This window comes from Mobula birostris, chromosome 13 (genome assembly GCF_030028105.1).
Source record: "Mobula birostris isolate sMobBir1 chromosome 13, sMobBir1.hap1, whole genome shotgun sequence".
NCBI classification, from domain to species: domain Eukaryota; kingdom Metazoa; phylum Chordata; class Chondrichthyes; order Myliobatiformes; family Myliobatidae; genus Mobula; species Mobula birostris.
The window spans coordinates 106272368-106286093 of NC_092382.1; the positions used below are offsets into that span (position 1 = coordinate 106272368).

General features: G+C 45.6%; 2 protein-coding genes across 3 annotated transcripts in view; one reads left to right on the forward strand and one right to left on the reverse strand.

Moving 5' to 3' along the window:
* Window positions 1-2971, reverse strand: part of LOC140207284 (uncharacterized) — a 47441-nt gene extending 44470 nt beyond the window's left edge. Inside the window, exon 1 of the mRNA XM_072275765.1 lies at window positions 2851-2971. Coding sequence (XP_072131866.1) covers window positions 2851-2935 — 85 coding nt within the window. The 5' untranslated portion in view covers window positions 2936-2971. The remainder of the gene's footprint in view (window positions 1-2850) is intronic.
* The window catches only part of LOC140207282 (C-type lectin domain family 4 member C-like), a 131312-nt gene that overhangs the window by 15459 nt on the left and 102127 nt on the right, over window positions 1-13726 (forward strand). The window lies entirely within an intron of this gene.

Here is a 13726-nt window from a genome sequence, read left to right on the forward strand (position 1 = left end):
CAATCGTCAGGAACTAGTCCAGAATCTAAAGAGTCTTCTGGTAGTGTGCCGCACATGAGGCCGCTTAACAAGACAGGGACTCATGGTGTTACTGGTAAGAGAGCACATTGGCTGACTGGCCGGAGGAAAAGAGTGGGAATAAAGGGAGGGGTTTCCTGGTCAGCGGCCGGCGACTTGTGGTGCTCCACCGCTGTTCTGTGTTGGGACCGCTTCCTTAATCCTGCCCGCCAAGGCCTTCTCCCTAATTTTCTCTGTCTCTCCAAACTTCATTCTTAAGCTTCCTCCTTTTAGAACCATAGAACCATAGAAACTACAGCACAGAAACAGGCTTTTTGGCCCTTCTTGGATGTGCCGATCCGTTTTCTGTCTAGTCCCACTGACCTGCACACGGACCATATCCCTCCATACACCTCCCATCCATGTATCTGTCAAATTTATTCTTAAATGTTAAAAAAAGAACCCGCATTTACCACCTCGTCTGGCAGCTCATTCCATACTCCCACCACTCTCTGTGTGAAGAAGTCCCCGCTAATGTTCCTTTTAAACTTTTCCCCCCTCACCCTTAACCCATGTCCTCTGTTTTTTTTCTCCCCTTGCCTCAGTGGAAAAATCCTGCTTGCATTCACTCTATCAATACCCATCATAATTTTATATACCTCTATCAAATCTCCCCTCTTTCTTCTACGCTCCAGGGAATAAAGTCCTAACCTATTCAACCTTTCTCTCTAACTGAGTTTCTCAAGTCCCGGCAGCATCCTTGCAAACCTTCTCTGCACTCTTTCAACTTTATTTATATCCTTCCGGTAATTTGGTGACCAAAACTGAACACAATACCCCAGAGAACACACATCAAAGTTGCTGGTGAACGCAGCAGCCTAGGCAGCATCTCTAGGAAGAGGTGCAGTCGATGTTTCAGACCGAGACCCTTCGACCTGACGAAGGGTCTCGGCCTGAAACGTCGACTGCACCTCTTCCTAGAGTTGCTGCCTGGCCTGCTGCGTTCACCAGCAACTTTGATGTGTGTTGCTTGAATTTCCAGCATCTGCAGAATTCCTGTCGTTCACAATACTCCAGATTTGGCCTCACCAGTGCCTTATACAGCTTCATCATAACATTCCTGCTCTGATACTCAATACTTTGACTAATAAAGGCCAATGTACCAACAGCTCTCTTTACGACCCTATCTGCCTGTGACGCCAGTTTTAGGGAATTTTGTATCTGTATTCCCAGGTCCCTCTGTTCCACCGCACTCCTCAGTGCCTTATCATTAACCCTGTATGTTCTACCTTGGTTTTTCCTTCCAAAATGTAATACCTCACACTTGTCTGCATTCAACTCCATCTGCCATTTTCAGCCCATTTTTACAGCCTGTCCAAGTCCCTTTGCAGGCTCTGAAAACCTTCCTCACTGTCTACTACACCTCCAATCTTTGTATCATCAGCAAACTTGCTGATCCAATTTATCACATTATCATCCAGATCATTGATATAGATGACAAATAACAATGGACCCAGCACTGATCCCTGTGGCACACCACTAGTCACAGGCCTCCACTCGGAGAAGCAATTCTCTACTACCACTCTGTGGCTTCTTCCATTGAGCCAATGTCTAATCCAATTTACCACGTCTCCATGTATACCTAGCGACTGAATTTTCCTAACTAACCTCCCATGCGGGACCTTGTCCAAGGCCTTACTGTAGTCCATGTAGACAATATCCACTGCCTTCCCTTCATCCACTTTCCTGGTAAACTCCTCGAAAAACTCCAATAGATTGGTCAAACATGACCTACCACGCACAAAGCGATGTTGACTCTCCCTTATAAGTCCCTGTCTATCCAAACGCTTGTAGATTCTGCATCTTAATACTCCCTCCAATAACCTACCTACTACAGACGTTAAACTGACCGGCCTATAATTTCCCGGATTACTTTTTGATCCTTTTTTAAACAACGGAACAACATGAGACACTCTTCAATCCTCCGGCACCTCACCTGTCGACAGCGACGTTTTAAATATTTCTGCCACGGCCCCTGCAATTTCAACACTAGTGTCCTTCAGGGTCCTAGGGAACACCCTGTCAGGTCCCGGGGATTTAACCACTTTAATTTTCCTCAACACGGCAAAGACCTCCTCCTTTTCGATCCGTACAGTTTCCATGATCTCACTACTTGTTTCCCTTAATTCCATAGACTTCATGCCAGTTTCCTTAGTAAATACAGACGCAAAACAAAAAATAAATAAAATAAATATAACTATTTAAGATCTCCCCCATTTCCTTTGGTTCCGCACATAGCCGACCACTCTGATCTTCAAGAGGACCAATTTTATCCCTTACAATCCTTTTGCTCTTAATATACCTGTAAAAGCTCTTTGGATTATCCTTCACTTTGACTGCCAAGGCAACCTCATGTCTTCTTTTCGCCCTCCTGATTTCTTTCTTAAGTATTTTCTTGCACTTCTTATACTCCTCAAGCACCTTATTTACTCCCTGCATCGTATACATGTCATACAACTCCCTCTTCTTCGTTATCAGAGCTGCAATATCCCTTGAGAACCAAGGTTCCTTATTCCTATTCATTTTGCCTTTAATCCTGAAAGGAACATACAAATTCTGCACTCTTAAAATTTCTCCTTTGAAGGCTTCCCACCTACCGATCACATCCTTGCCAGAGAACAATCTGTCCCAATCCATGCTTTTTAGATCCTTTCTCATTTCTTCAAATTTGGCCTTCTTCCAGTTAAGAAACCCAACCCTAGGACCAGATCTATCCTTCGTTTCCGCCTCCACTACCGCCGCCGGGAGACTATTCCACGCACTCACCACACTCTGCATTAAAAACAAGCTTACCTCTGACATCTCCTCTGTACCTGTTTCCAAACACCTCTGAACTGTGTCCTGTCGTGCTGGCCATTTCATCCCTCTGGAAAAGCATCTGACTATCCGCACGATATCAGGTCAACCCTCGCCCTCCGTCGCTCCAAGGAGAAAAGACCAACTTCACTCTACCTATTCTCATAAGGCATGCTCCCCAGTCCAGACAACAGCCTTGTACATCTCTGCATCCTTCCGATGGTTTCCACATCCTTCCTGTAGTGAGGCAACGAGAACTGAGCACAGTACTCCAAGTACGGTAGACCGAGGCCCTACATAGCTGCAACATTACCTCTCGGCTCCTAAACCCAATGCCACTAATGATGAAGACCAATGCACCGTATGGTAGGTCTTAACCACAGAGTCAACCTGCCAGGCAGTTTTGAGTATCCTACAGACTCGGACCTCAAGATCCCTCTGATCCTCCGCACTGCCAAGAGTCTTGCCATTAATGATACAGTCTGCCATCATATTTGACCTACCAAAATGAACCAGCTCACACTTATCTGGTTTGAACTCCATCTGCCATTTCTCAGTCCAGATTTGCATTCGATCAATATCCCGCAGTAACCTCTGTCAGACCTTTACGCTATCCATAACACCCCTAACCATTGTGTCATCAGCAAATTTGCTAACTCATCCCTCCAGTTCCTCAAAGAGATTATTTAAATTAAAAAAAAAACAATTGGAAAGTTTTTTGAATCTTTCATAAGCTCCTCTTTTCTTCTTGAGTAGATTTACAGCGGTCTTTGTACACCACGGAACTTGTACCTTACCAGTCAATCCATGTCTCATTGGAACTTACCCGTTCAGAACTACAAACAATTATCCCCTGAACATTTGCCAAATTTCTTCCTTACGTATCCCCGAGAACACCTGTTTCCAATTTGTCTTCCAAATTCCTGCCTAAAAGCCTCATATTTCCCATTACTCTATTTAAACGTTTCCCAAATTTGTCTGTTCCTATCCCTCGACAATGTCGTGATAAAGGAGAAAGAATTGTAATCACTATCTCGGAAATGCTCTCCCACTTAGAGATCTGACACCTGGCCAGGTTCATTTCCCAATATCAGATAAAGTACAGCCTCTGCTATTGTGGGCCTACGTACATATTATGTCAACAAACCCTCCTGAACACACCTAACAAACTCTACCTCATCTAAACCCTTCACTCCAGGGATATGCCAATCATTATTTTGGGTTATTAAAATCTCCTACCACAACAACCCTGCTATTATTACTCTCTTCCAGAATCTGTCTCCGTATCTGCTCCTCGATGTCCCTGTTAATATTGGGTTGTATATAAAAACGCCCATTAGAGTTATTGATCCCTTCTTATTCCTAACTTCCACTCACAGAGATTCCGTAGACAACCCTTCAATGACTTCCTCCTTTTCTGCAGCCGTTACACTATCTCTGATCAACAGTGCCACCACCCACCCCTTTTGCCTCGTTCTCTGTTCTTCCTCAAACATCTACAGCCTGGCACCTGAAGTAGCCGTTCCTGCCCCTGCACCATCCAAGTCTCTGTCATTGCCACAATATCGTAGCTCCAAGTGCTGATCCATGCTCCATACTCCTGCGCTTCTCGCGTTAATTTAGATACATCTCAAGCCACCGACCAGAGCGAGTCCTTTCTCTATCATCTGCCTATCCTCCCTTTCGCACTGTCTCTAAGCTTTCTCTGCTTGTGAGCCAATCTCTCCTTCCTCCGTCACTTCAGTTTGGTTCTCAACCTCCCGCAATTCTGGTTTAAACTCTCCCCAATACCTTAGCAAACCTTTCCGACAGGAGATTGGTCCTCTCGGATTCAAGTGCAAACCCTGGTTTTTGTACATGTCCAACCTGTTGCACAAGAGCTTCCAGTGATCCAGAAGTCTAAATCCCTGCCCCCTGCTCCAATCCCTCAGCCACTCATTTATCCTCCACGTCATTCTATTCCTATGCTGACTGTCAGGTGGCACAGACAGTAATCCCCAGATAACTACCTTTGAGGTCCTGCTTCTCAACTTCTTTGTGAAGTTAAGAAATGGCAAGTGTAAAAAGACACTAATAGCAGTTATAAACAGGCCTTCAAAATACAGCAGGGATGTGGACTACCAGTTACAGCTGGAAATACAAAAAGCGTGTCAGAAGGAAATTCTCTAGAGAATTATAGGGGATTTTAATATGAAAGTGGTTTGGGAAAGTCGGGAAGGTACTGGATCTCAGGATAGTGAGCTTATAGAATGCCCAAGGGATGGATTTTTGGTGCAACTTTTCCATAAGCCCACCGGGAACAGCTGTTTTGGATTGGGGGCTGTGTAATGAACCTGAGGCGATTGAGTTCAGTTTCAAATTTGAAAAGGAGAAGCTACTGCCAGGTGTATGAATATTTCAGTAGAACAAAGGAAATTACAGTGGTATGAGAGAGGAACCAGCCCAAGTCGAATGGAAAAGTAATCTAGATAGAGGGACGGTAGAGCAGAGTTGGATGAAATTCCTACAACATGTATACCGAGTTGAATACTGTTGAGGGGGATGACTTACCTGGGACAAGCTGTGGCAGCCGGATCTCTGGCACCGAGTCTGGTTCTGCAGTGCAGAAGGGAGTGTGGAAAAAGAGGGGAGCGGTAGTGATAGAGCACACGATAGATATAGGTACCATCAGGAGGTTCTGCAGTCGTGACAGAAACTCCCGGATGGTTTGCTGCCTCCCGGGTGCCAGGGTCAGGGATGTCTCTGATCGCTTGCAGAGTATTCTAAAGTAGGAGGGTGAACAGTCAGATGTCACAGTACACAATGACGTAGGAAGAAAGAGAGAGAAGGTCCTGAAGAGTGAGTATAGAGAGCTTGGTAGGAAGTTAAAATGCGGGACCTGAAGGGTGTTAATCTCAGGATTGCTACATGTGCCACGTGACAGTGAAGGAAAGAATAGGATGCTGTGGCGGATTAACACGTGGCTGAGGTACTAGCGTAGGGGGCGGAGTTTCAGAGTTCAGTATCATTGGGACCTCTTCTGGGGCAGGTGGGACCTGTACAAGAAGACGGGTTACACCGAAACTACAAGGGGACCCAATATCCTTGCAGGGTGGTTTGTTACTGCTATTGGGGATGGTTTAAACTAGATTTGCAGGGGGATGGAAAACAGAGTGCCAGACCAGATAGTGGAGCGGGGAATTAAATGATGTTAAAAGTTCATGTAATGTCACAATAGAAGGGTTGTGTAAGGGAGCAGGGGGGAATCAAACAAGAGAACATGATTTGAGATTTATGGGGCAAAAGTATAGGGCTAGCACGAGGGGGAACTTCTTTACTCAGAGGGTGGTGGATGTGTAGAACGAGCTTGCAGTACAAGTGGTAGAGGCAGGTTCGATATTGTCATTTAAAGAAAAATTGGATAGATATATGGACAGGAAAGGTATGGAATGTTATTGGCTAAGTGCATGTTGGTGGGACTAGGTGAGAATAAGCGTTCGATGTGGACTACAAGGGCCGATATGGCCTCTTTCCGTGCTGTATTTGATATATGGTTATATGGCTACATGTGTATGGTGGTAATAATCTCGGAGTTGTGCCTATTTTACGGATGACACCAAGATAGGTGGAGGAGCAGGAAGTGTTGAAGAAACGGAAAAGGTACAGAGGGACATGGTCAGTTCTGGATAGTGGGCAAAGAAATGGCAGATGAAATACTATGTTGAGAAATTGTCGCGGAAAAGGAATACTCGGACCTGGAGGGAGAGTTCCGTGGAAATTTCTTTATTTGTCACATGACATCATGGGGAGCCTAGAACCAAAAAGCGGGATCCTGGAGCTCCCTCAAACAAGAAAACTCAGTCATATTTATACATCAATTGTACGTGACAAGAGACACTTAGTTGGATTTTTTTTTTTTTTACTGAAGTAAAGGTCACGTGCCTCAGGACATTGTATGACCAGATAATTCCTTATTTGAACATTTGTCTTGCATTTTCAGAGAATGCTACAGAATAGGGAAGTAGCAAAAATATGTTATTCAGCTGAAACACATTTTACTTAAGTGTTACTTCTCAAAGCACATATTAGGCCAGCTGGCTCGAACGCAGACACTTAGAAATTCTCAGAACAAAGAGGTACAGATGCAGTTATATTTATATCTCAGTTGCGAGGCACATTTCAGTCACACATAGTACATTAGTTACAGACAAATGATTGTGGTCATCGAATGCACATTTTAAGACAAATCATTAGCCCCCAATGCCCATTGCAATGCAAGGCCTCGATATTTTCTTCCACAGTTCCCTCCTTGTTAATCTTCTAGATTAACACTTTTTACTGGGGTAATTTCTCCTCCTCCTCATAAGGAGAAGGGTCTCTCCTTGCCTGGGAACAGCTCTTCTCCCCACCAATGTTCCTTGCTGGCTTTCATCATTCGGGGTACCATAGGGACACCTTGAGGGCCAGACAAGGCTCTTTTTCATTTATTGATAACAGCTGAATTGCAGTGCTGAGCATACACAGCACCCCAAAACACATATCATCGCCACTATAACGATTCCATGCGTTACCCAGCTTCCCCAGCCAGAAAACCAACCCTTTATTATCTCCCACTGCTTTTTCACCGGACCAAAATTCTTGAACTGTTTCCCTATCTTTCTAATCTCCTCTATCTTCACTTTTATGTGCTGATCAGTTATATTTTCAGAGTCATCGGGGATACAGGTGCAACATTCTTTCCCTACTAACGGACAGATCCCTCCTTCTTAGGCTAAGACTTCTTCTCCACTTTCCTCTTTCTTTGTATTTGCCCTCCGACGCTGTTAGGTAATCAATCAGTCCCAACCCCAATATGACTGTCACCACTACTCCTTTCATGTGAGTCCTCTATTAAGCATATATTTTGTTAATAATCAGTCACCATGTATGTAACATGAGGTGCAGGTTAAAATAAATTTATGTCCCGGTCTCTCAGTTACACTTTGCTCTTGGTTGTCAGAGCCGTTCCCCTCTCTCTCGGGGAAGATGTGACCTGTTCGGTGTTTCATATCGTCCTTGTCGTGGTGCAATCTGCGCCTGCTGGCATGTGTTCAGTCAGGTTTCTCGGTCACCTTAACACTGTATGGGTCGTCATCGGCCCGGGAGAGAGAGAGTCTTTATCCACCTATCTCACGTTTATTCTGTCTGCCGTGTTAACAGATGCCCGTACCTTCAGTTAAAGGTGCCTGGGCTTGCCGGACCCTCTCATACAATTTCCCTGCCCCCTGACGCAATGCTTGTGCGTATTTCAGTACTTTCTTATCATTGCATATTGGTACTACTTTTTCTGTGGTCATGGGAGGCTTAGTTCCTGCTGTCATCGGCCGCCCCATCAATATTTAATGAGGAGTAAGTCCTGTATTTCTATCCTTCCAATTTCACATCGTGTACATTATTGAGGGCATTGCTTCTGGCCGCCCGAGACCGTTTTGCTGACAAATATTTGTCAAAGCCGCTTTTATTTTCCCGTTTGCTCTTTCCACTATACCAGAATACTGAGATTGTTAGGGGATATGCAATTTCTACTGGAACGCCAAGATTTCCTTCAGTCCCTGTACTAATGGATTTACGAAGGGGAAATCGTGCTTGAATCGGGTAATTTTTTGAGTATACACTATGAAAATGGACAAGGGACAGCCAGTGGATATAGTGCACCTGGACTTTCAGAAATCCTTTCATATGGTCCCACATAGGAGATTAGTGGGCAAAATTAGGGCACATGGTATTTGAGGCAGAATACTGAGATGGACTGACAATTGACTTGTTGACAGGAAACAAAGAGCAGCGATAACGGGTCTCGTTTGGAATGGCAGACCGTGAACAGTTGGGTACTGCGGGGTCCAGTGCTGGTACCGCAGCTGCTTACAATATACATTAATAATTTAGATGAAGGGATTAAAAGTAACATTACCAAATTTTCAAGTGGCACAAAGCTGTGTGGCTGTGTGAAATGTGAGGAGGTTGTTATGGGAATGCAGGGTGACTTGAACAGACTGAGTCAGCGGGCGGATGCATAGCAGATGCAGTTTAATGTAGATAAATGTGGGGTTATCCACTTTGGTGGTAAGAACCACCAGACTATTCTCTAAATAGAGTGACGTTCTGAAAAAGGGAAGTACAACGAGATCTAGGTGTTCTTGTACATCAGTCACTGAAAGTAAGCATGCAGGCACAACAGGCAGTGAAGAAAGCTAAGGGCATGATGGCCTTCATAACAAGGGAAATTGAGTATAGGAGCAAAGATGTCCTTCTGCAGCTGTACACGGCCCTGGTGAGACCACACTTGGAGTATTGTGTTCAGTTCTGGTCTCCAAATTTGAGGAAGTACATTCTTGCTATTGAAGGAATGCAGCGTAGGTTCACAAGGTTAATTCTCGAGATGGCGGGACTGGCATATAGAACATAGAACATAGAATAGTACAACACAGTACAGGCCCTTCGGCCCACAATATTGTGCCGACCCTCAAACCCTGCCTGCCATATAAGCCCCCACCTTAATTTCCTCCATATACCTGTCCAGTAGTCTCTTCAACTTCACTCGTGTCTCTGCCTCCACCACTGACTCAGCCAATGCATTCCACGCACGAACCACTCTCTGAGTAAAAAACTTCTTTTAATATCCCCCTTGAACTTCCCACTCCTTACCTCAAAGCCATGTCCTCTAGTATTGAGCAGTGGTGCCCTAGGGAAGAGGCGCTGGCTGTCCACTCTATCTATTCCTCTTATTATATTTTACACCTCTATCATGTCTCCTCTCATCCTCCTCCTCTCCAAAGAGTAAAGCCCTAGCTCCGTTAATCTCGGATCATAATGCATACATTCTAAACCAGGCAGCATCCTGGTAAATTTCCTCTGCACCCTTTCCAATGCTTCCACATCCTTCCTATAGAGAGGTAACCAGAACTGGACACAGTACTCCAAGTGTGGCCTAACCAGAGTTTTATACAGCTGCATCATTACATCGCGACTCTTAAACTCTATCCCTCGACTTAGGAAAGCTAACACCCCATAAGCTTTCTTAACTACCGTATCCACCTGTGAGGCAACTTTCAGGAATCTGTGGACATGTACCCCGAGATCCCTCTGCTCCTCCACACTACCAAGTATCTTGTCATTTACTTTGCACTCTGCCTTGGAGTTTGCCCTTCCAAATTGTACCACCTCACACTTCTCTGGGTTGAAGTCCATCTGCAACTTTTGCATCCTATCAATGTCTCTCTGCAATCTTTGACAATCCTCTACACTATCTACAACACCACCAACCTTTGTGTCGTCTGCAATCTTGCCACCCCACCGTTTTACCCGCACATCCAGGTCGTTAATAAAAATCACGAAAAGTAGATATCCCACAACAGATCCTTGTGGGACACCACTAGCCACACCTCCCTCTGTCTTCTACAGGCAGGCCAATTCTGAATCCACCTGGCCAAACTTCCCTGGATCCCATGCCTTCTGACTTTCTGAATAAGCCTACCGTGTGGAACCTTGTCAAATGCCTCAGTAAAATACATATGGATCACATCGACTGCACTACCATCATCCATATGCCTGGTCACCTCCTCAAGGGACTCTATCAGGCTTGTTAGACACGATCTGCCCTTCAGAAAGCCATACTGATTGTCCCTGATCAGACCATGATTCTGTAAATGCTTATAGATCCTATCTCTAAGAATCTTTTCCAACAGTTTTCCCACCACAGACGTAAGACTCACTGGTCTATAATTACCCGGACTATCCCTACTACCTTTTTTGAGCAAGGGGACAACATTCGCCTCCCTCCAATCCTCCGGTACCATTCCCGTGGACAACGAGGACATAAAGATCCTTGCCAGACCTCAGCAATCTCTTCTCTCCCCTCGTGGAGCAGCCTGGGCAATATTCCGTCAGGCTCCGGGGACTTACCTGTCCTAATGTATTTTAACAACTCCAACACCTCCTCTCCCTTAATATCAACATCCTCCAGAACAACAACTTCACTCATATTGTCCTCACTATCATCAAGTTCCCTCTCATTGGTGAATACCGAAGAGAAGTATTCATTGAGGACCTCGCTCACTTCCACAGCCTCCAGGCACATCTTCCCACCTTTATCTCTAATCGGTCCTACCTTCACTCCTGTCATCCTTTTTTTCTTCACATAATGGAAGAATGCCTTGGGGTTTTCCTTTACCCTACTTGCCAAGGCCTTCTCTTGCCCCCTTCTTGCTCTTCTCAGCCCCTTCTTAAGCTCCTTTCTTGCTTCCCTATATTCCTCAATAGACCCATCTGATCCTTCCTTCCTAAACCTCATGTATGCTGCCTTCTTCCACCTGACTAGATTTTCCACCTCACTTGTCACCCATGGTTCCTTCACCCTACCATTATTTATCTTCCTGACCGGGACAAATTTATCCTTAACATCCCGCAAGAGATCTCTAAACATCGACCACATGTCCATAATACATTTCCCTGCAAAAACATCATCCCAATTCACACCCCCAAGTTCTATCCTTATAGCCTCATAATGTGTCTTTTCCCAATTAAAAATGTTCCTGTCCTCTTTAATTCTATCCTTTTCCATGATGACGCTAAAGGCCAGGGAGCGGTGGTCACTGTCCCCCAGATGCTCAACCAGTGAGACATCTGTGACCTGACCCAGTTCATTACTTAATATTACATCTAGTATAGCATTCTCCCTGGTCGGCCTGTCCACATACTGTGACAGGAATCCGTCCTGGGCACCCTTAACAAACTCTGCCCCATCAAAACCGTTCGAACTAATCAGGTGCCAATCAAGATTAGGGCAGTTAAAGTCACCCATGATAACAACCCTGTTATTTTTGCACCTTTCCAAAATCTGCCTCCCAATCTGCTCCTCTGTATCTCTGCTGCTACCAGCGGGCCTGTAGAACACCCCCAACAGAATAACTACTCCTTTCTTGTCCCTGACTTCCACCCATATTGACTCAAAAGAGGATCCTCCTACAATACCCACACTTTCTGTAACTGTAATAGTATCCCTGACCAGTAATGCCACCCCTCCTCCCCTTTTTCCGCCCTCCCTATCCATTTTAAAACACTGAAATCCAGGAATATTGAGAATCCATTCCTGCCATGGTGCCAGACAAGTCTCTGTAATGGCCACTACATCATAATTCCATGTATGTATCCAAGCCCTCAGTTCATCACCTTTGTTCCTGATGCATCTTGCATTGAGGTACACACATTTCAGCCCTTCTACCTTACTGTCTTTACACCGTTTATTCTGCTTCTTTCCTCAAAGCCTCTCTATATGTTAGATCTGGCTTTACTCCATGCACTTTTTTCACTGCTCTATCGCTCTGGGTCCTATCCCCCTCGCAAATTAGTTTAAATCCTCCCGAACCATGCTAGCAAACCTACCTGCAAGGATATTGCTCCCCTTCGAGTTCAGGTGCAACCCATCCAATCTGTACAGGTCCCACCTTCCCCAGAAGAGATCCCAATGATCCAAAAATCTAAAATCCTGCTCCCTGCACCAACTCCTCAGCCACGCATTCAACTGCCACCTCCTCCAATTCTTACCATCACTGTCACGTAGCGCTTGTAACAATCCTGAGAAGGCCACCCTTGAGGTCCTGTTCTTCAGCCTTCTGCCTAGTTCCCGAAACTCACACTTCAGAACCTCATCCTTCTTCCTGCCTATGTCGTTGGTCCCAACATGTATCACGACTTCTGGTTGCTTTCTCTCTTGTACCAGGATGTCGTGCACCCGATCAGAGACATCCCGGACCCTGGCACCCGGGAGGCAACAAACCATGCGGGTGTCCTTCTCACGTCCACAAAATCTCCTGTCTGCTCCCCTGACAAAAGAGTCTCCAATGACGACAGCTCTCCTCTTCTCCGTCCCACCTTTCTGCACCACAGGGTCAGACTCAGTGCCGGAGGCCCTGCAACCGTGGCTCACACCTGATCGGTCGTCCCCGCCAACAGTATCCAGGACGGTAAACTTATTATTCAGGGGAATGGCTACATGGGTGTTCTGCACTACCTGTCTGCTCACCTTCGCTTTCCCCCCTCTGAATGTCACCCAACGACCTGCGTCCGACAGCCTAGGTGTGACTACCTCCTGGTAGATCTCATCTATGACTGCCTCATTCTCCCTTATGAGTCGAGGGTTATCCAGCTGCTGCTCCAGATTCCTTCTGGCAGATGTGACTCTGCGGGAGAGAGGAGTTCCCCCAAGACTGCCACATCTCACATGAGCGGCACATCACCGTCTCAGGAGACATTGTAAAAACTAATTGGGAACAAGCTCGTCTTCCGTCTCTTCTCGTCGAAGCCTCTCGAGTCAAAGCCTCATAGCTCCACTCCTTCACTGGCCTACTCACGCACTGGCCGCTTTCCACTGACCGCTTCACGTGAGCTAACCCTCTATTTATCTGTTTTAGCTTTTCAAAATGTTTGGTCACCTGCATTCGACTGCCCAATCAGCTGCTTTCTGCTGAGTCTGAGTTATTCAAATCTTGATTGACTAATCAACGGCTTTCTGCTGATCTATTCAAATCTTGATTGACTTGATTGCACAGACCAACTGCCAAATCTGCCAGAATCTCTCGAGTCAAAGCCTCAAAGTTCCACTCTTTCACTGGCCCACTCACGCACTGGCCGCTTCACTTAAACTATCCCTCTGTGTGAAAGATTAGAGCGACTGGGCGAGTATACACTGGAATTTAGAATGATGAGAGCGGATCTCATTGAAACATAAAAGATTATTCAGGGATTGGACACGCTGGAGGCAGGAAGCATTTTCCCGCTGATGGGTGAGTCCAGAACCAGAGGCCACAGTTTCAGAATAAGGGGTAGGCCATTTAGAACGGAGTTGAGGAAAACATTT